Source organism: Artemia sp. Qi Xiang Cuo, chromosome 1 (genome assembly GCF_049724085.1).
Source record: "Artemia sp. Qi Xiang Cuo chromosome 1, ASM4972408v1, whole genome shotgun sequence".
NCBI classification, from domain to species: Eukaryota; Metazoa; Arthropoda; class Branchiopoda; order Anostraca; family Artemiidae; genus Artemia; species Artemia sp. Qi Xiang Cuo.
The window spans coordinates 20,280,540-20,304,549 of record NC_142794.1 but is presented as its reverse complement, the minus strand read 5'-3'; the positions used below and the strand labels follow the sequence as shown (position 1 = coordinate 20,304,549).

General features: G+C 34.5%; 1 protein-coding gene across 1 annotated transcript in view; it reads right to left on the bottom strand.

The window, feature by feature from the left end:
- LOC148956095 (unconventional myosin-Va-like) overlaps positions 1–23,404 on the bottom strand; it is a 51,223-nt gene extending 27,819 nt beyond the window's left edge. The window contains exons 1-7 of the mRNA XM_089089145.1: positions 23,384–23,404; positions 19,845–20,013; positions 16,331–16,481; positions 12,450–12,606; positions 5,954–6,179; positions 4,845–5,059; positions 3,498–3,638 (exon numbers count right to left, since the gene is read on the bottom strand). Coding sequence (XP_088945271.1) covers positions 3,498–3,638; positions 4,845–5,059; positions 5,954–6,179; positions 12,450–12,606; positions 16,331–16,481; positions 19,845–20,013; positions 23,384–23,404 — 1,080 coding nt within the window. The remainder of the gene's footprint in view (positions 1–3,497; positions 3,639–4,844; positions 5,060–5,953; positions 6,180–12,449; positions 12,607–16,330; positions 16,482–19,844; positions 20,014–23,383) is intronic.
- Positions 23,405–24,010: the final 606 nt, after the last annotated feature.

Below are 24,010 nucleotides of genomic sequence, written 5' to 3'. Positions count from 1 at the left end.
TGCCCTATAAAATTCAGCCCGTTCAAAACTTTAATTCAGTAGAAACCCATGTTTCTGCTCGGTTTTGCATTAATTCATACAAAATTCAACCCATGAGACTTCATTCAATACAAAACTCAGTCAAATTCAATCAAAGGAGCTTAATCCAGACAAGCTGCATCATAGCAATAATCCAAACACCCAACCAAATAAACTAAAATTAACTAATGAAAAAAAAATTCAAGCCTTTAGAATTTAGTGAAATATATGCAGAATATAACTCTAACCTATCCAGTATCTGCATCAGGTTAAGTGTTGCATTGACCGAATGGTAATGTTCGTCCCGACTTTGCGTAGAAGTTAAATTAGAACAATATTGCAGGAAACACCACAATGAAGGAAAATTTTACAGATATTATAGAAAGCATATGAGGATGTGGCTAGGCATTAACAAGGCTGGAGCTTCTACAGAAAAAAAAACTAGGCATGCACCAAACTCAAAATGACCAACAGCTGTGTAATTCCGAGCTTATTTAGCTGACGTCACACCTTTGTGTCGAAATAAGTCTAGTCCTGATCCTCATCTGTGCTAGAGCAGTTGTTTTATTTTCGTGAAAAAAGGATAAATTTATTACTAATAAAACTGATCGTCATGAAAACTTGCAAGAAACTAGGGAAAGTTCTGTTTAAACTTATTTTTATCAAAAACAGCATATAGCAATGAAACCCACTCCCTTTTTTGTTAAGTTTCCCTATACTAGAAATATATGGACCTGAGCGAATCAGTAAAATATTAAACAAGTCCCTAAATTCTTAAAGTTTTTTAAAAATACTTCTCATTCCAATTCAACGGCGTTTGTATTTGAACAGTTGTTCTTAAGGAATTGGGACAAAAAGCCAAACTGTAGCGTCAAGAGTGAGAGATTCAGGAGGGGGCAGCCCCCCTCGTATACGGAATAATTTTTTTTCATCTTAAATTTTAATCTTACTTATTATTTTTCTTTAAAGAATTTTTTTTTTTTTTTTCATTTCTGATTGTTTTTTTTTTTTTTTTCAGATCATGCCAAGATTTAACCAAGATGAAGGGAGATGAGAAATTAACTCCTATCCCGCCCCCTCTTTCTATATTTCTCTGAGGGTTCATAGAGAGTTTGCCAACTTGGGCATTGAAATACGCTCTTCTAGGCTCATGGCACCCCCCGATCAATATGATTATCCCTGAAAAAAAAAAACAAAATAGAAAAAATAAACACTCAATCTGTGATCTTCCTCCTAAGGAAAAAATGTAAAATTTCACATTTGTGTAGATAGAAGCTTGAAACCACAACAATATATATATATATATATATATATATATATATATATATATATATATATATATATATATATATATATATATATATATATATATATATATATATATATATATATATATATATATATATATATATATATATACGGAATTAGCATGAAAAGCCAATTTCTACATGCTAATGGTTATCAGTGTTCGCCTTTAGTGTTTCGGTTACTGTTGGCCTGGGCCAATCCTTATTTTCAGTTCGTTACCTCGAACTGTTTGATAGTAATTAAGAGAGAAAATATATGTGCAAATAAGTATTATTTTAATTATGTTTTCTTGAGGACAGCTCTTTGATATATGGTCAAAATAGTCATTTGAGGTTTGAGCCAGTCTCACTGGCTTAGAAATTCCCTATTGTTTACCTGCTGTTTCTTTTTTGTTTTTTAATGGAAGGGCGGTGTGTGTCTTCCTCGTAATTTATTTTATATTAATTAAAAAAAACTTTCCGAAAAATAAGTTTTTCAAAGAAAAATAAAGGCCATTTTAGACTTAAGCTCAGCAGATACAAATACCTTTTAAAATTCAAACAAAAAACGACCAGAAATTACTATTAAAGAATAAATGAAACCCAAAACGAACAGAAACTAAAAAAACAATCATAGCAAAAACATGCAACAAGTAATAATATAAATGAATAAATAGATCTTAAAGCGAGTAATGGTTAGACTGAATATGAAAATCAAGCTTAAAACGAAAAAAAATTTTGCCATTGAAGTATAAATGTAACTTAAAAAGAACATAAATTGAATAAACAATCAATGCAAGGAAACATACAATAGATACAAATGTGAAAGATTAAATGAATCTTAAAACGAGTAGAACCTAAATTAAATGCGCAATCAGGCTTTAAATAAAAAAAAATCACCACAACAAGAGTTTTGGTATGACCTCCATCTGTCTCTGTAAAAGTCTAAAGCCTACTGCGTTATTGGTGCTTTACTGGAAACCATTTTTATGACAAATATTTTCTTTTGTACTTAATACCGAAAATAAACATTAAAATTAGACCAACATTTTGAACTGATGAGCTTCCAGCAATTAATATCATTATACATCAAATATTCAGTTTAATCTATTAGCTCTTTTTAAAGCTGTTAAAGGCGAATATAGTTTCACTACAAACAAGTGTTTGGACACTACCTCCTTTCCTAACTGTAAATAAAAACCAAGGGCATAACTTATATGTCCCCAGGGCATAACTTACAAACCTTGCCCTGAGGGCTGTGGGGGGTTGTCATCCTCAAAGACTTAATTTCTAGAACTTAAAACTACGTTGAATAAAATGGCTATCTTAAAATTTTGCTTATATGTGTTGTGGGACATGGTGGGCGTGAGAGGAGGGTTAGTTGCCCTCAAACCACTTTTGACTATTAAAAAGGGCACTAGCCCTTTGAATTTCCAATCGAATGAGCCTTTTTTAAAGTTTCCACGACAACGCCTTCTATAAAAACCTTATATGTCCCCAGAGCATAACTTATAACCCTTGCCTTGAAGGCTGTGGGTGAGTGTCCTCCTCAAAAATATAATTTCTATGAGACCTTTTCGAAGTTTCTACGACAACTTCTTCGATACGAAGAAGTGTGCCAACATCGTTCTTATTTGTCCCCCCGAGTATAACTTAAAACCCTTGCCCTGAGGGTTGTGGGGGAGTGTCTTCCTCAAAAACATTTTCTATCAGGAAATCAACTACACTGAACAAAATGGCTATCTCAAAATTTCGATTGGATGTGTTTGGGGGAATGATGGGCGTTTGGGGGGGGGGTAGTTGCCCTTCAATCACTTTCGACTATTAAAAAAGGGCAGTAGAACTCTCTATTTCCAATCGAAAGAGCCAACTTTGAAGTTTCTACGACGACCCCTTCCATATGAAGTGCCACTGGAAAAAAAAATTAATAATAATAAAACATTGGAGCCGTATGGCCTTTACTATAGGCAACGTGATAGCGTTGCCTCTGATTAGTTTCTTTCGCAATCACTAACTGCAATCACTTTCTGTTTCTGCAGAAAATATACCTCGATAAGAGATATAGTGTAGTAGTATAGTATAGATAGTATAGTCCATTTCTGAAACTTCAGTCAGTACTCGTTTAAACACTTAAGCAGAAAACTTGAATTTGGCCATTTACGAAAAACATCAAAAGAAAAGATTCAACCTTACCTCATTCTTTTTAAGTGGTTTGGTGAAAATTTCTTTGCCACTTATTATCTGTCTTGAGGTAAGAGATCTCCAAAATCGAAGAGCATGTTCTTGATTCAATTCAAACTGCTCGAGAGACACATCCAAGTGTTTGTCTTTCACCTGAAAGTTACTCAAGATAATCGCACATAATCACGCAAGCACAAAGTAAGGGAAAGAACTAAAGAAACTCGATTCAGTCATTATTGCACAAATTTAACGACGCGTATTTAGTGATTGACACTCGTCCGTCAGAATTTAAGAATGAATGCATTAACAACATTATTTCTGCTTCCGAATATACATATTTTATGCGGATTTTTTTTACAATTGAGAGAACAGTGACAACGAAAAAGCAAAAATTGCCACATTTAATTGCAAATTTACATAATGGTCTTTGGTGTGTATCTGGTCTTTTGCCATTTTTTCAATATCATAGTATTTAGTATGTATCTTTTTAAAAGTATAGTTGAGTACCTACAACAGGGCCCAAGGCGATAATAAACCCATAAACAGCAGATTCATGAGTAAACACACAATGTACCTCTTTCGACCTCTGACCATTCAAGGATTATTTGGGGAATATAGTTGGAGGAACCAATGCATATTCCAAAGGCCTTCACTCCCAACTTCATAAATATAGACACGTTGAAGCTCTTTCGACACATTAAAGTTCAGATACCAGATTGGCAATATTCCTAAATGATAACAAGCGTCATAAAGCAGGAACTATAGCGTATTTCCCACTTGGTGTTACCTTTTATTTAAGGGGTTTCGATGGCACCATCTACAAATATTTGACTCAAAAAGCGATATGAGCGTCCTAAAACAGAACGCACAATATATCCTAAGCTTTTCTTAGTAGGTTTCTATAACAGTTTGTTTTCAAGAATTCCTGAGCTTCCAGGTGAATAAGGGCATATCAACGTCTCAAATCATAAGACAATAGGTACATATTTCAAAAATAGGTTTCGATTTTCTTCTGAGTTGGCATTTAAGGATTTTTGAAGTTATAAATTACAAGTATGGGATTACGACTACGATAGGATTACAACTACGATATGAATGTACTAAAATAAAACACCGTACGTCTTCAGGGCTTCCGAAATTCCTCCTAGTTCGTATTTTGAACCTTAAATTTCTAGCACCTTCTCTAGGCATCTATTTAGGTAATAAACAAGATTGCGCTACCGAAAGAGCTGAGTTCTCCCATTTGATTAAATAAAAGGTAACGGAAAGTGAAAGTAAAAGTGGAAAGCAGATCAATAAAGCAAAGAGAATTAGCAGCAAAGATAAGGGAAAATGCGTCACGCAGTTGTTAAGACTTACAGATATGGCACACCCTTCATTTTCCGCTTCGACTATCGTAATATTTCCGAGATGTAGAATACCAGATAGAATCTTGAAAATGCAGTTCTGCTCGTCACTTTTCAAGTTTAACGTTGACAGAGCCTTTCTTGTTTGATTGAACTCGTCCAAGTCGTTAACACCATCGATCACAGCCTGTTCACCCTGATTTGTATAATGAAACGATTCCGCAGGTCCTAGAATAAGATAAAAATATTTTAAGTGACTAGTTGCAGTTCTCAAAGTAAATTGCAAAAACAAATCCAAAAACGACGCAAAGAATGTATCTCCAAGGAAAAATCCTCTGATGAAAGGAAAAGGAAAAGCAAGACAATAGCCGCTAAAAGGATAAGAAAGTCAGAATATGTAGAGCTGCTCATAACAACCGCAAAAAAGAAGAAACAAAAGACGAGAATAGCAAAGAGCTTATAATTTATTTTTTTACAATTTTAAATATGAGTGACATAGATACGTGTAATTCTAGAAAAAAGAAGTAATTTGTTTTAACATGTTCACACATTTCTGACAGACCTTATAAATGGGATCGATCATACAGTCATTAGCAACAATCTAATTTTATGCATTTTCAAAAGCGAGGAAGCATTTATTTTATATTCCCCAAGTTGATCTCTAGCTTTTCCAACTACAGAATATCTACGTCAGCACTAAAAATGCAAAATCAACTGCAAATCGGAAATTGGGGGGAGGGATTATTTTTTTGTGAGATTCTCAGTTTGTAGCTTCAGACACTAGTATTGTCGATTGATCCCTTACCTATATTTAAAATTAATATAGTAAATGCAGTACTCGAGCAGTTTTTCCCTTTCTTCTCATAATACCATAAAGCTCACCACTGAATACTGAATATTCTTAATATTAAAATAGTGAATGTAGAAAGGACTTGGTACAAATAAATTACGAAAACTAATTATGTATAACTTCAAAAAGACATTCTCAAAAAGACATATAGTCACGATTCCAAAAGTTGTCGATCTATAGCAAAAATTAAAGAAGAGGAAACATTGATGTAAGTTATATCATTAGTTCTTCCTTAATTTTTAATATTATAAGATGAACACTAACTTACTTACCTAACTTAAGACCAGACAATTCAGAAAGATGAGCAGCTGCGCACAACTGGTAAAAAATGTGGTAGTTTCTTTCCGTGTGAGCCTGATACACTACTCGACTCTTCTCTAGAAGATACGTCTTTATATGCGCTCCAGTTATAGTATACGCAGGGTCGAATTCGATTTTAATGAATTTTCCAAAGCGTGACGAATTGTCGTTTCGAGCCGTTTTTGCATTACCAAATGCCTGTAAAAGAATTGAAATACGTCAATTGAAAGTAAAATAACCACCCCAATACTATGATAATTATACACATTAAATATGATAATCTTTTTTAATATGCATTCATACAAGGCATTTGTGCATGAATTCACTTCGGAATAGGAGGACAAAACTAAAAAAAAAAAAAAAAAATGATAGGATAGGATATTATATAGAAAATAAATGAAATTACAGAGGAAAAAATTACTACCCTTTGATTAAGGAGGAAGAATAGAAGGGGTGGGACCAAAATTTAAATATAGATGTCCAAAATACATACATGCTAAGCACATTTTTTTTTTTTTTTTTTTTTAAAAATTGTGGACGTTTAACACATAGTTGGTTTAAGAATTAAGCAAGAATTTTCGAGATATTTTTCAGGTTTCATGATGTAATTTTCAACAAGATTGCATTTCTTTTTGTGTTTTATTTCCTCCTTTTTTCTAAGATTATGCACTTTTCTGTTGTGCTAATAAATTGTAATTGATGAATCTAAAATTAATAAATTTGCATATCGGCGATGTGCATGTAAATCAAATTATTTTGGTATGTATACTGTACATACTTCTGGCATACACCATAATTTTTACAGTTTTTGTTTCTAGCGACAAGGGCCCCTTACTGTTGGTTACCATGAACAACTTAGTGGGTAACTTGTACTTGTTCATCTTTAAAACTTAGACCCTTTGTTTACCCAACTTGGTTGTTGTTTTGTGAATCCTGTTTTGATGAATCTAGAGCCACAGTTGGGGTGGGTGGATGTCATAAAGAAAGATTTAAGGAAGATGGGAACTTCCTGGGAGGGTGTAAAGAGGGAGTCTTTGAATAGATTAGGATGGAGGAGGAGCCTGCGTAGCTGTGTTGGCCTAAGGTGACTTGGTGCTGCGGTGAGTTGTTACTAGTAGCAGAAGTAGCAATAAAGTATCATATAGTTGAGCAGTGGCTGTTATGTAAGAGATAAGTGGGTCTTTTGTAGAAAACCGGGGGGCGGGGGGCTGAAGCATCAAAAAAATTTATTTTAGGCTGAAATTTCCAAGTTGTCCATGACAGCTCCTTTAAATATAAATGGAGGGTTGATTTAAGCCATGACTATGATAGACTAAATTTTAACATAGAAACCTTACAATTAAAATAAATAATTTTGACAAAATTCCAATCTTTACCATAAAATGTTTACTGAATTTTGCAGTATGGATGCTGTTAGGGGTGTAAAAATACTTGATATATTGCAAAAACAACAGTTTTTAACGTGAAATTTTAGTTTTTAAATATCAAGCATTATCATAAGCGTGAAGGATGGGAATACGATAGGGCAGACAGCCTCCCTCATTTACAGAAAATCCTATGTCGATGAGTAAAGGCATGCTGCTATGAGTTCGTTTTCTAAAATCATTGTTATACAAAAAATTAACATAAGCATTAAGAGTGGAGGTGAGGGTGAGGGGCCACCAGCCTTCTCATATTTACTACTACTATTACTACTACTACTACTACTAACAACCCATTGTAACATCAAACCACCGGCGGCCAACACAGCTACGTACGCTACTTTGCCCCCATCTATTCTAAGCTTTATTCTTTACCCCTTTCATGAAGTTCCAGTTTCTTTTAAATCCCTCTTTATGGAACCTCTTCAATCCTTCCGGAAATCCTGTCATATTTAGTAAAGCTGCTCATATTACATTAAAAACTACGCAAATTAAACAATAAACAACTTTTTTTTTAATAAAACGAGCATAAGTGATGTGAAGAGCCACAGTTCCCCTCAACCCATGCTTTACGCAACAACATTTGGAGCTAAAATTATTTTAAAGGGCAAAAGGGAAAATGACTTCAAATTTCCAGAATACCTTCTTAATTCAAGCATCAAAGTCAAACAACGAAAGACATAAAAGTACCCCTAATATATAGGATCAATTTTATTCGTTCAAATTCTAAAATTGCTCTTTACTTTCATTAGAAACAACTTGTTTATTTTATTCAATTTGTATTCGTTTTAAATTTTGTATTGAGGGGTATCCCCGGGGTGAGGGGTCAGCCCCCCCATCCGCTCTTTGTGTGAACTTTCGCTGCGCAACCAAACACCGGGTTCGTAATTTAACTAGATTATCAAACAGTTCGTTGTAACGAACTGTAAGTAAGGAGCGACCCGGCTCAATGGTAACCGAAACTCTAGAAAACGGGTTTTTGATACCAATAGGTATATAGATGGAATAGAATTGCAATGTTCTTTTTAAATATACATTGTATAGTAATTGTAATACTACTTGTTAGAGTTTACACTCCTGAGAAATTTCGGCTTATTTTCAAAAAAAGGGAGAAAGACCCTCTGAAAACTAATTGACCTTCATGAAAATAACGTCATATCATTAAGAGTATTATGCAACCCCATTATAGAGGTTTCAGGCTCCTATGCACAACACGTTTTTCCTGCCCATTTTTGCCCTTAAACAGTACCGTGATACGTGTTGATTTTTTTGTTTTTTCCCCAGGGTTTTGTGAATTGACTCCTTGTTCATATAATATAGTGGGAGGGCGTCATTGAGCGACCATTAAAAGTTATAGTGCTCTTTATACGTGACCAAAAAAATGGAGGGCAACTAGGCCCCCTCCCATTCTTATTTTTTTCCCAAAGTCACCCGATCAAAATTTTGAGATAGCCATTTTGTTCAGCATGGTCGAAAATATAATAAATATGTCTTTTAGGGTGACTTAATCCCCCCAAGTTCCCAGAGGGAGGGCTAAAACTTATGAACTTTACCCAATGTTAACATATAGTATTGGTTATTGGGAAGTATACAGAAGTTTTCAGGAGGTTTTTTTTCTGGTAGTGGGAGGGAAGGGTGGGTCGGTGGTTATGTTGGAGGATCTGTTCATGGGGGAAGGGAAATTGCCATGAAGGGGGCGCCGGACTTGCCAGCATTATTTATTGGTTATTGGGAAGTATACAACCATTTTCAGGAAGGATTTTTTCTGGAGGGGGGGGGGCGAGAGGAGGGGGTTACTCTGGAGAATAATTCCGTGGAGGATGTTTCTTTGGGGTAAGAGACATTTCTATGAAGGGGGCGCCGGATTTCCAAGCATTAGAAATTAAATTGATCATTAGACGATCAGAAATTAAACAAAAAAAAACAAGTTTTTTCAACTGAAATGTAAGAAGGAATATTAGAACTTAAAACGAACATGAAATATAACGTATGTGAGGGGGTTTTCCCCCAAGTCAATACCTCACTCTTTACGCGACATTTTTTTTTAGTGCTTTCAAAAGTACTATCTATTACAAAGAAACAGCCTTTGTGATTCTGGTTTTTGTTAATCAAAATTTTTTTAATTTTTAACGTAAAGAGCGTGGTATTGATTGAGGGGAGAATACCCTCATATACGTAATAACATATACGTAATAAAAAAACAATAAAAAAACAAGCGATACGGCTCAATAGTAATCGAAACTTTTAAAAACGAAATTTTGATGTCAATAAATGTATCAAAAGAATGTGTTTATAATGCTGATCCTAAATATATAAATTTTATTAAGTTTAGTATTACTCATCAAAGGCTACAGGCCTGAGAAAATTTACTCGATTTATTAAAGAGGGGGAAACATCCCCTACAAGTGAAAGAATTTTAATGAAAATCACACCATCAGAATTCAGCGTATCAGAAAACCCTATTACATAGGTTTCAAGCTCATATCTGCAAAAATCTGCAACTTTGTATTTTTTGCCAGAAGAAAAATATACAAATATAGAAGTTAGTTGCGTAAGTTAATTTGTAAAGACATCCATATAGAAAAAGAAAAGTAAAATTTTTATGCAAATAAAAGCTGCATTAACTAAAAAACGAACAGAAATTAAATTAAAAAAACAAGTTTTTTAAACTGAAAGTAAGGAGCGACATTAAAACTTAGAACGAACAGAAATTATTCCGTATATGAAAGGGGCTGTCCCCTCCTCAACGCCTCACTCTTTACGCTAAAGTTTGACTCTGTCTCACAACTTTATTTTTTAAAACAATAAAAAACTTTAGCGTAAAGAGCGAGGCGTTGAGGAGGGGACAGCCCCTTTCATATACGGAATAATTTCTGTTCGTTTTAAGTTTTAATGTCGCTCCTTACTTTCAGTTTAAAAAACTTGTTTTTTTTATTTAATACTACAAGAATGGATTCAGTATAGGTAAAATACAGCGGAACCAATAAACGGAAAAAAAGTAAAATGTAGAGAGCAGGGTTGCCACCTGTAGCACGAAAGTGTTATTTTAGCACTATTTCATAATGTGTAGCACTGTAGCACGTGCTCAGGGATGCCATCTGTAGCACGAAAGTCGTATTTTATTACCATTTTAGCACTGTTACAGTCAATTTTCTGACTGTAGCACCAAAAATCACTGTGTAGCACGCAAATTAGGGCAATTGTAGCACTTTTGGAACTGACTGTGGTGGCAACACTAGTAGAGAGGGCAGTCTTACCAAATATTGATTCTACATAAAATGATTAAAATCTTTAGGTTTGCAAATGCTCTTCTGTTGAGGCAATTAAAAGGACGGTAGGTGAAACTTTCCAAAAACTTACATTCATAATAAAAATAAATACAAATGAAAAAGACTTTTAAATGTTTCTGGTCTCCTGTGAATTAATGTTGTGCAACTTAAAATCTTTTGAGTTACAGCCGGTACAGTGGATAGTTCTATGGATCATAATCACGGTCTTGGTTCTGCGAATAAAATAAATTACCACTAAAATATCGAAGTCATTAGTACTATGTATAGATATAGCAACATTAGGGACTAATATTGAGCTTAAAATATAGTTCCTCGAGGAATCTGAATTGAAACAGGTTCAGATAGGCACGTATGGCGGTGAGGCTATAAAATATTCCCGTATGTGTCTTTTCATTGTTTCGAAAAAAAAAAATTATTTCTTTTTTTTAGTAAAATGACCATGGACGTGCTCCAACTACTTTGCGTCTTAGAATTTAACTTTAAACTTCTAAAACTTTATAATACGCTATTTTCTATTGAAAAGCCAGGGCAAAAGGCAAGCAACGGTCTTACAATAATTTCTTTTTTTCACGAATAAGTTCGTAATTCATAAAGCTAACCACCACTCAAAGTGGTTTGGCACTTCCAAAAAGATTTGGCAAGGAGAATATCGTTCTCTCGTTCTACGTTTTCAACCCCTTTAAGGATTAAAAGGGTTCTTATCTCAAGGGTTCCGAATGGGCCAAACCAAGTTTCTTTAAATTCAGAATCAGCAATGACAACATGGCTTTAAATTAGAAACACATTGACGTATGTACACTAAAAAAGCTTTTATGATAAAAACATACGCAAAAAAGATTTATATAAAATTTTAGGGGTGAGTTCAAGGTAAGAATAGGCTGAAAATCTATGCTGAAAAGGCCCAAAACCAATTTACGGATGAATAATGTTTAAAAGCGTTAAACCAATTCAAGGGTAGATGTCTAGGTCATGGCCTTCATAACTCACAAATAAAAATAAACTTTTGCAGAACTTACATAAGAAGTTTAGCGACTCAAAATAAAAAAATATTAATCCAGAGTCTTTTTACAGTTTCCAGATGGGTTTATTTCCTTTCTCTAGATATTGAAGTTAGTTGGATACTGTTTTTGTTAGATTAAAAACTACTCACATATTAGTTTTTAATCAAAAAGTAGCCTAAACCATTTTAGATCTTTCAATATTTTAAACACTTCCCCATTTTTTTTTTTTTTTTTTTTTTTTTTTTTTTTTTGAGTAGCTATGTTTCAAACTTGTAAGCCAAGCTGTCCTTGTGCAATTTGTCAAGCACGTCAAGTGAAACAATCCTCATCCCACCCCCTCCTAAAAAAAATTTTAAAATTTTAAACAGATTTTTTTTAAAATCCAAATGATTAAGTCCTTAAAACGCACTTGAGCATATCCCTAAAGTACTTGGAAATTTATTGGTACTTGAAAGGCTCCAATTATGTTACTGGGTTGGTTAAAATTTAAGAAATAGATACTTCATAAAGGTTGCACTTAATTGATTCATGCAATTTGATTAAGTACCAAGGTGCAGTAGCTCTTCAATTACAAGTATTTGAAATACTTCACAAGACGGTTACGTTACATTCATTTTTAATCACCAAAATTTTTTTTACACTAGCGTTTAGGTTGACATATTAAAGACTTTCCACAAATACTTCTTCATATGAAGCTAATTTACATGAAGCCACGTTTTGGAGAACTTTGAGAAGCATAGAAAAAAAAAGAAATACCTCCATAACGGGACTTGAAATAAGCACTTTCTTTTCTATTTGTGTTTCAGCTGAAGAGCCTACAGCAGTGGCAAAATACCTCATTGTATATTTGGCGGATACAGTTTTTCCTGCACCAGATTCACCAGACACTATGATGCTCTGGTCCTGGGAGTCTCTGGAAAGAGATCGCACTTTTTCAGTAAGGAATTTCATGTCTTAAATTCCTCAATCTATGTTACATTCAGAATTGAAAGATATATCAACACGAATAGGAATGATCCAAAGTTAATTTTTTAAAGATGTTAATAGATTTACCCAATTATTAGCTGATTTATCAGACCAAATCCCGCTGGAACAATGCTATGAACACTTTACTTCAGTGTTTTCGTTTAATCCAGCATCAAGTGAATTCCAGATGGTGAAGTCCAGATGGTTTGTAACCAGAACACCTTTTGTATGGTACTGCTAAACTACTAGAGCATCTTAAGTAATTTTATCAAGTAATAGTAACCCAGCATTATGTCCCTTCTTTAATGAGAAAACGTCAAGTAGTATGTATACGAAAAAAGGGCAAGGATCCTTCACAATGTTCAAAACATAGACCTATAACACTTTGTTCTTTTATTAGTAAATAATTAAAAAATAAATTACTCCCATATTTGTCTAGAAAATGTGATGTGGGGGACCATTATTTGGGTTTCCGAAGTTGCGTAGGAGTTCAAAATGCACATACGATGGAACACCATCGTAACCACAAAAACGACTTTTTGTGTGTGGAGTTGATATTTCAAAAGTGTTCGATAGTATGTTGCATAACCAAGCTTTTTTTAGATTGGATCAACGATACGATTGCTTTCTTAGGCGATCTTGAGAAAATAAAATGGATTTTCCCCTCAACTGTCTTGTTTGATTTATAAATAATAATAATAATGATTTCCAGTGTCATTCAATTAGGGTGGGATGACAGGAATTTTTTAACAAAGAATCCACTAAATACCTTGGGTTGCCTTTCGGCCCGACAGTTAAAGCGACACGCGAGTTAGTATTATCGCCTGTTTTGGAAAAACTTATGACCTGCAAGTCAGGGTTAAAGGTCATTTTGATAAACAAACACTTGCTAAAATTTATAATCCAATGTTCGCGTGTCGTGTATTTTTCATCGTTCAATTTTTGAAAATTTTAAGTAAAAGTGACAGAAAGCGTACCCACGTGTACTTTTTCCATTTTTGTAAATATTCTCTAGGAATCTCACTATGGTTCAAAAACAGGTAGGGGAGACCAGCTATAACTGGGACATTCAACTTTTTAGTGTCTCAATGTTCCGTAAAAAATCTGAAAATGCAACTGAAGAACAGTCATTTAGTAGCCCACATGTGAGCGTAGTTCAGTCAAGATGACTGAAAGTAATTTTTTCAACAAGTTTGAAAAAGCAAGTTTTTATGGTTGTTTTGTAATTCTTTTCAGAATTTTCGATGCTTGGCCATTCCTAAACGCCTGAAGGTAGAAAATCCATACTGTTTTGAGGTGATAGTGTATTCATCAGGGTTTAGAAGGTGCAAAGAGTTTGTAAGTTTATTATCACTATCTTCAAGAAAAGCCAATAAATCCAAAAATGTTGTCACCAGAGAGCACTGGGACAACTGGTATAGTGATAACTGGGACACTAGATCTGGCATAGTAGCTAGGGAGCAAGAAGAATAAAAGAGAAAAGTAAACACTAAGAAAACTAAAGGGGATTCGAAGAAAGGGACGATACAAGAAATCAAGAAAAAGGGAAAAAAGTTAAAAGACTGGACCTTGGGCAAGACTCAGAACTTAGCAAGATATCATCTGTCAAATACGATGACAGTTCTGAAGACTCGCTCCAAGTTGGAAACAACAAAGAAGAAGAAGACTTGTCAATTAGCATTTTTATTTTGTCCTTGTCAAGCTTTGACCCAGGACCAGTTTGTGTTACGTTGTAGGATCAGTAACCGAAGAAATAGGAGAACAAATCACCCTACAGGACATGAAAAAACTCAATGGAGGGCAAAAGTTTGTCTGGACTGAATAGACATCTGTAGAAGAGGAAAACTGCGTAGTTCTTAAGCTGAGATCGCCAGTTGCGTCTGGAGGAACAGACAGAGGTACCAAGCAATTCTTTTTTTTTAAGATTTGAGTGAATTTTTTCGATACTTCTACTGAAAGAGTCTTTTAGTAATGTCTTTTAAGAAATATCTAACTGAATATCGCCGTAGTTTTATGACGTTTTTGAACGAAATTTACTTTTTAACGTTTATATTCGAAAATTCAATAAAAAAGTAAGAAAATATGCGCCTACCCTTGAGATAACATTATATCCCAATTAACCCCATCATTATGTCCCTGTTATGGAGGGTATCGTGATAACATGGACAGAATGACTGACTCTAGACTTTTTCAAGTTTCAAAAAAAGTAACAGTGCAAAAAATCGGTAAAAATTTCTGGAGAAACTAGATTGAAGCGTTGGTATTTGAAGCGCTTAGATAACTTCGTCAGGACTCCAGCAATACTCAAAAGAAGATTTTTTGTCCCAGTTATGGCCAGTCTCCCCTACATTATCCAAAGATATGGAATGCTTGAAATCCCCACAAAAATGGATTAACAATACGATCGATTTCTTAGGCGATCTAAAGAAATACATTAGACTTTCCCCTCGATTGTCTCGCTTGATGGATAAATAGTTTTGTCGCCATAACTTAAATAAAACTGAGCAATTTATTATAAGTGATTATGAGCTATTTATTATCGAGCCATTATGAGCTATTCACAAGCTATTATGAGCATTATAAGCTATTTATTATCGTCCTTTTCGTCAGAGGTGCTATTTTGCGGTTTTCAGTTTTCTTTTCATTTATTTCCTGTACTCTGTGTGCATACATCTATGTATAGAGGGCATAAAGAAATTATTATTATTTATCAAACTGAACGTCAATTTTAGAAATAAGACTTTAAAAAAAGAGACTTTGCTGATGATATTCTTTATAAATTTTGATTATATATTCGACTTGGCATTTGACTGAATCTGTTTTTTCTGTTTTTAATGTTATTATTCTTAACTGAATCTGTTTTTTTTTTTTTTTTTTTTTTTTTTTTTTTTTTTTTTTTTTTTTTTGAATGCAAGAATACTTTTGAATTATATACTCAGGTATCATTTTGGCCTTTCAGTGCCAATATTTTCCTTTTGTGAGCAGGAAATAGTGGAAACCAGTAAGAGAAGATCATGAAGGAGTGAGAGGGAGTTTGTTAGAGGGTATTAAGGTTTCTAATCATTATTTTCAACAGCATGTGCTTTGCAGAGGGGCATTCCCACGCGGCGCCCTCAACATTTCTGTATATAAGGGTATTTTGAACCGGGACGACCTTTAGATTCTCTTGGATGCAGGATACCAGTGAACCTTCACTGGGATTTTCCTAGTCTTTACTGGATAGTATTTTACTCTTCCGATTTTAATCTCTTATTAAATTGTACAGTTCTTCCCATTTAATAAGGTATCAATTAGAAAATCAGGGCATGGCATGAGTCTCTCTTTAGGAAATGGCGGCTTTATTTTGTGAGCCCCTTCGGGAGAACTGAATCAGGCGAATGGCTAATCTATTTTCCGTGGACCTGTTTTTATGTGTCCAGGATTAAGAGAAATGAAGTACTAAACTGCATTTCATTTTATAGTTTTGATAAAAAATAATTTGGAAAGAGTTTAGTTCAGTTCGAGTTTCGATTATGACAATTTCTTTTCACTTGCTCCCAAATTTCAGAAGTTACGACAGTTATGGTTTATTGGTAAGTAATTAAAAATAGCAAAACCCGGCAGTTTAGGCTATTGGTACGTAAACATTAAAATGGAGAGTTCTCACTCTCTCTGTCTCTACTTTGACATACCTTTCGAGTTGCGTGTAGGCTTCTTTGGCCACAGAATATACATGGGGATCAGGATTTCTTATACCACTTTTACCATGGTGGTAGACCTCAATGTTGTCGTCGTCGTAAATGCGCAACTCTCTATAGGGATTTACTGCGACCAAAATTATTCCTAAAAAACACATTCCACTAGAAAAGCGTTAAAATCAATAGAGTTTACTGGGGAAATTAATAAAAAAATTAAACTGAAAGGAGAGTCAGTTATTTTCGAGGGAAAAAACTTCTGTAAACTAGAAATATTCGATATTAAAAGTCTGAAACATTGCATAGCATATTTTTATCCCAAAAAAGTTCCACTGTCTTTCCATTGCAACTTTTTACGCCGAATTCAAAAATGGAATCTTCCCTTTTCCGTTGCCAACATTTTTGCACCATAATTTGGAAGTTTTATTTCTGTACAATTGTGTGGTGTTTTGGCTTGTTCAAAATCAAAATAGGTATAAGCCTGGATAGCTCACTGGACATAATGAAACATTAAGAAAACAATTCTTAATTCATAATAAGTAGAACAATCATAGATAACACATTCTGGATGGGGGTAATCTTTTTCTTCACTTATTTCTTTGTTTTACACTTTTTCAACCAAATTTCTAAAAAAAAGCATGGATTCAATAATCATTTTCTCAGTTTCCAAACTCGTGCTGAAACGAGTGGGATCTTCAAAATTTGTTTATAGATGCCACTATATACAAAACGCAGCGGCGTAAATACAAATTAAACACCATCAGCGCCACCTAAATCATTTGTCATGTAACATGTTAAAAGAAAAATAGTGAGAAATTAGGTTAGGTTAGGCTAGGTTAGATGGTGATTGGTTGTTTGTTTGAGCACGTTTTTCAAAACTAAACATAGTCTAAGAGAATTGACACAAAAAATTGAGAATAGACACAACATATTGAGAAATTCGGTAAAAAAAAGTGTAAAGCAATAAAATAAGTGAAGATAAGATTATCCCCCTACAAAATGTATTAACTATGATTTGCTGCACAGTGTTAAACAAAAGGCGCACAATTAAGTTCGAACCTATCTTTCATTTGTATTGTAACTATACAAAAAATAGGTTTTTTCCAGAAGAAAATAAAAAGCGAGGTTAAAGCTAAAAACGAATAAAAACTGTCCTCTAAATAAGGGAGCAATCACCACCATAAACTCCCTTCCAGTCCTTCTCGCTCTTTGTGATACACTCTAATAAGTACTTCGTAGAAAACTTACTAGAATAGGAAAAAGGAAAGAATTTATGAAAAAAGTCAAAATTTGGTGTTAAAAGCTCGAAATTGAAGGGGCAGTAACCCCCTCATGAGCAGGATAATTTATGTTCGTTATAAGTTTTTGACGCTACTATTTAATCACAGATTATCTATTAGGTTTCAATAAGTGAATTGTAAGCATCAATAATTTGTGGGTTTTATTTCATTGGGAAAAAAAATCTGATTTTAATTGTACACTTATTTATGTTTGTGCTTACTACAATATATAAGGTACTCCAGAAATAATGGAGAATGTCGCTATTTCAAGTTTGAAGTTTTATTAGAGTGTTTGGACTTCACAAAACTTGTTTTCTATGCAACAAAAGTAAGATGTAGGGAAGGCTAAATTTTATCTTCATTTTGTTCTGTAGGACTTCCAGCGGGAAATCTAGGCATTAAACTGCACTTTTTCAGGCTCCCATACCCCCTCACTCCAAAAGGATCCGATGACTTCCCCTTAAATATTTGAAGTGCAACTGTACAATACCGTCTCACTGTAGGTTTTTGCACATGGACAGCCAATAACCCCCACTGCAGCTACCGAGTAACTACGAATATGATTCGCTGAAAAAAAACCTATATGAACTCCCAATGTTATTGAAGGACAGTTTTTCCAAAAGCATTCTGGACAGAAAATTATCTGTTACTTTGTGATAAGAGTCTTCTTGTGCATCATATCGCGGCTAATTATCAGCATGCTCAGAAGACTTGACGATAACTCATCATTTACAAAGGCTACTTAAAAAGTGGCTATACTTGGATCAAGAGACAAAATAAATTATTAGCAATAAGCTCGCGGTTCACTAACAACAATAAGGTTGGAAGCATAAAGTAGGAAAACTTTTTCAATTTCTTAACAGTTTTCATCAAAATTGATTATAAAAGTGCATTAGGGCCAAATGAAAAGCAAGTGGCCCTCAGATGGGGTGAGAGGGGTTCAAAAGGAAGGACTTAATGGAAACTGGAAATTCTTGAGAGGTTTTAAAGAGGGAGGCTTTGAATATATTGGGATGTAGGAGGAGCGTGCGTAGCTGTGCTGGACTCAGGCTGCTTGGCCCTACAGTTAGTTGTTAATAGTTATAGTAGTAGTGCCTGATAATTTCACATATTACGGTAAAAGGATAACACAATAGAGAAGAAATGAATAGGCTACATTCTCTATTCACAAGACGAGAAATTAAGACAGGCTTCTAAGCAACTCCTTTTATGTCTTATTTCACTTGTTTATTAAGCACTTACTGTATAATAAAATCTTAATGATTAAACTCTGCAGGAAGGTATATTAAAAAAAATATTATATTCAGAGAAATGACACACTAATAGTTTGAACATATACTCATTGAGCTATCTTACTATTCTGAAATTTTTGAATATCCTCGATAAATACAGAAAAATATCTTGGTTTTAGAAAATAAAAAAACCTCGTGGGAAATTCAAAGGTTAAGAGCAGTTTCAAAATTATCAATAAGCTAGGTAGGTCATCAGTCTGGGTCATGTCATATGCCAAAATTATCTGTAGGCTAGGTGGATAATGGGTCACAACCTTGGTAAGTCATATAGCTAGGCCACAACCGAAAGTCTGAAGAGCTTACGGTTAAACAAATTTCTAAAAAAACAACTGGATTTCAGATGCCAGGTGGGGCGAAAAACGCCTTGTCCTGCTGCAAATACAAGTAAACAGGTATGGCTTAGCTAGTCAGTGAGTTGGTAACAAGCAAGTGAGTCGCGGATTAAAAATTCAAGTGATGAAAAAATATATTCCGGGAGAAAAGATGAAGCAAATAAGAAGTTCAAGGTGGAAAAAGGACTTAAGAGTTTTTAATTTGAAATACAACAGATATATTGCTATAGATTATGGTGCCTTCACTTATAGTGAAGACACGGTAATATTTCCATTATAAATGAGTTATAGGTCCAAAATGGTACCTTATAAAGAATCAATACTCCATACTCAGTAAGTAGCGCTCATATCTAACTCTAGCTGTACCAATTGTTAACCTTCGTACCCCAGGTATATAGTTTTCTACATTTTTTTAAGGTCTCAGTTTTGAACTTGGATAAAGGGATATCTATTTCTCGGTATTTTTTTTTTCTTAATAAAAAACAGGAAGAAAACACTTGCAAGAAAAATTAAAATCCTTAAAAGTGGAGACTAATTTTTGCATAGTTATATCATCATTTAATAGAATAAATGAATTTGATTACATAAATACACATAAGATACTTACCACACCTAGTATAAATGATATTATCATTTATGAATCGATGCTTTAGAGAATTAAGAATTGCTGGCTCGTGGAGGTAGGAGAGTCCAGTAAGATCGTTTGTACCAACAAGAAAGTCAGGGTTACAAAGGAGCGGCAGCTCTTTAACATCTTTCACAGGTATTTCTTGAACCTAAAAGATTTAAGCTACTAATACGAGTTCTTATAGAAAAAAACATCAGTGACATTGTTTCAAGGTCTTTATTTAGTTTAAACGAAATAATAATTGCAAGTTCTTTGAAAGATGAATTTTTTCAATTATAAAACTCAGAAATTTACGTTATTCACTTGAATTTACTTTCGGAGGTGAAGGGGGCAGAGTATCAGCCGGCATACTCTCTTGCTATGTTGAAGACGTTGTTTTTTAAGAATCTCCATTAAACGTATATTCTATTCAAAGTGACAACCATGGAAAATGCCTTGCAGTTATAGACCGTCCACACAAACGTTAGTTTATGGATGTGAAGACGCAACTTGACCGAAAAACAAACAAGAACTAGATGCTCACGCGGCACTTGTTGCTACCAACAACTGCTACACAAGCTATCAAATAAGCTACCGTTGGCGTCAATACACGGAAATTAGGAAGGGGGATGCATTTTTCAAAATCTAGATTTTTCTAAAAGAATATTTTCAATGAGCCTCTTTAAGCTGAAATGTAAGCTATCAAACCCTGACTGCTGAAAAAATTAAATAAAATCTGATTCGCCCCTCTGATGACCAGCCTGATTTTGATCTTTCCATAACCTGAATTTCATGAAGTTTTGGTATTTGAGCCCCAATTATTTAAGAACGACTGCTGAAACACAAGGATCATTGATTAGAATGAGAAGTGTTTTTTAAAGAACTATAAAACTTTAACATAAGTTTTCATATTGCTTTTTACTTTCAATTGAGAAAACTTGCTTTTTTATTTAATTCCTATTCGTTCTTTGCAGTATACTCATTTATTCATATATATTCATTCAATTTATAAGGAGAAATTTCACGTTTTGAAGATAAGTTCATTTAGGTCTGTCACGCATGCTGAATTTCATTGCAGAACTTTTATGAAGATGGCAACCCTTTTCGAGGGATTTTTATTCCCCTTTGTAAAATTATGCAGATTCTTATGTACTCTAACTTTAAAATTAATACATTTTGCTCCTTCAGAATCAGCATGAATAATATATTTGGTTGCATGTGTTGTAATCAGAACTTTCAAGAGTTTCGATTTCTGTTCGCAAGAGTTGCTCTTTTTTGGTGCTAGGAGCTGTTTGACCAAAGGTTCCTAAACGTGAAGGAAAGTTACAGCTCCCTCCCTCATTGTCCATTTTTTATGTTCAATCTTAATATTCGTAAAACAATGCTTCGAGGATGATATTCATCCCTGAAAAAAAACCTCTCGAATATTTGTTAAGAGGGCAGGTCTGAATATAAGAACTTATTTATAGGGTCATCATTTCCGCGGCTTTAAGGAAAGTTTTTCAAACAAACCGGTTTTTTAGGGATGTTCTCCATAGACTCCAATAGGAGAGTGACACCCCTTGGGAAACAAGAAGACATTAAGCATCGTATACAAATATTTAAATGAAAAACATTTTACCATTTAATTTAGCTGTAAAAAGTTCCTGGTAGTACTCGCCAACCCCCCCCCCCTTTAAAGAAATTTCTAGTGGGGCTCATAATGGCCCGCCCCCGCTTTTCTACCATACCGGGAGGCATGTGAATGTAACTTTTTATGCTAAATTGCAAGAGACTGTCGCAATGGAAGGAATGTTATCATCCTTCCCCCTCCCAGCAGCAATAATAAAGGTGTATACCAAAGATATTCCCGAGAATCAAGTGGGATTAGATATCAATTTCATGTCCAGCTCCCCCCCCAAAAAAAAACTCAAAACCCCAAAATTAGAATAAGATACTTTTTTTGAACTAAAAATTTTAGCGTAAAGAGCAAGCTATTTAGAAGGGGGCAAGCCACCTCATATAGAGAATAATTTCTGTTCGCTCTTAAGTTATAATTTTGCTCCTTACTTTCAGGTGAAAGTGTTCTTTTTTATTTAATTTCTGATTGTTTTTTTTTTCAAAAAATGCCGGGAAATCCGGCTCTCTTCTCCGTGGAAATCCCCCCTCCCATTGCCTTCCCCCCTCCCAAAAAAAAATCCTGCATGGATAGTACCTCCAACACAAAATCCCCGTGGAGGATTTTACATGGAAAATTCAGCCCTAAAATTTTTCCTCCCATTGGAAAATCCCCCCCCTCCCAAATCAGAAATTCCCCTCCCCCCTCCCTTGAAAATGTCTGCATACTTCCCAATAACAGATACTATACGTAAACTATGTACAAATTTCATAAAGGCAGTTACTGGATCTTTCAACTATCCTGAACAGAAAGGCTATCTTAAAAAAAGGGGCGAGGAAGGGAGAGGCCAGTTGCCTCTAATCTTTTTGGTCACTTAGAATGACACTAAAAACTTTAGTTTTAGTTAGAATGAACCCTATCCCAATATTCTAGGAGCATTGGTTCAATGCAATCACCCCTCGGAAAAAAAAAAACAAAACAAATAAGTACGCAACCGTAATCTTTGTTCTGGCAAAAAAAAATCCATATTTTTTGAGATGGGACAGATGGGAACTTGAAACGTCTACAGTGAGGTTCTCGGATACACTGAATCTGATGGTGTGATTTTTATTAAGATTTCTTGACTTTTGGGCGGTGTTTCCACCCTTTTTCAAAATCAGGTAAATATTCTCCGGCTTGTAGCTTTTGGTGGGCGACGGTAAACTTCATAAATCTTATATGTTTGGAATCAGCACAAAAAGCCAAATCTTTTGATACGTTTTTTAGAGTTTCGGTTACTCTTGAGTCGAGTCACCTTCAGTCGACTCGCTCCTTATCTACAGCTCGTTACCAGGAACTGTTTGATGAAGGAAGATGAGAAATTCATTCCAACCCCCTAACACACTCTTCTATACTTATCAGAGGTTCATGTAAAGTTCGATAATTTTTTTATTGAAAAGCATTGAAATTAAGGCTTCTGACACCCCCCCCTTACACAACGACCCACCACCCCTCCTTCATAAGAGCTGATGTTCAATTACGTATATACCGCTGAACATAATTTCATGAGAAATCAAGCGAGGCGATAAAGTTAAATGAAGCATTAAAATAGATGTATATATTAACCATTTAATATTTCGTACAGACTACGTAACTTTTCCAGACAGAATGCACCACTGTGTGGCATTACTTGTCCTACAACTGGGAAGCTCAATATAAATAGAGTGCTACATTCCATTTTGGGGACATTACGTTCCTTGCCATGCTATTTGCTTGCCTTACGTTCCTTGGCGCCTTTCCAAGCAAAGTGATCAAACACGTTACATTTGGAACTAGGGACGAGATTGTGCAATGGAATCAGACAGGTTTAGACGATATATGCTTTAGGAAGTTCGTTCATCTATCACCATAACATGTTTTTTTTTCCTGGTTCGATATTCAAAATTAAAGTTCCTTATATTACATGTTCAAAGGATGGTCTCATTCTAGAAATACTGGTTTACAGCTGGAGGGCTTATATTCGTGTTTTTCTTGCTATAAATATGGAGTAAATTGGTCTTTCTGTATCAGTTGATTAATTGAACTTATATTAAACCTATTACAATTAAATTTATTCGTTTTTCTAATGGAGAACAGCAGAAGAATCATGATGGTAAGTGAATATATATTATTCCTTTTTTACTCGAGACATTTTTTCCTATAGTTACCTATTAACTATATATCATCTGGGTTTCACACAGAAAGCGAACTCCTGTAATTACCTGACGCAAACCCTCTCTTTAGATCCATTTTGGTTTGTATTCATGACTTTTATCCTATAGATACAAATTTACTATCTATCATCTGGGTTTCGCACTGAAAAGCTAGCGCATTTATTTTTATGACGAAAACAATCAATTTCAATCCTTTCTTAGTTTTACATGCCTTTTGTTTTTCTGGGTTTTTATTTGGTGTTAAAACTCGAGGGGGGGGGTCCATTTAATCTAATAACTTCGTGTATGTGTTTTAATGTGTTGAGTGAGCTTTGGTTTTGGGGGAGGGGGGGGCGCTACCCTCCATTACTATTCTGAATAAATAATAGACGAAGCTA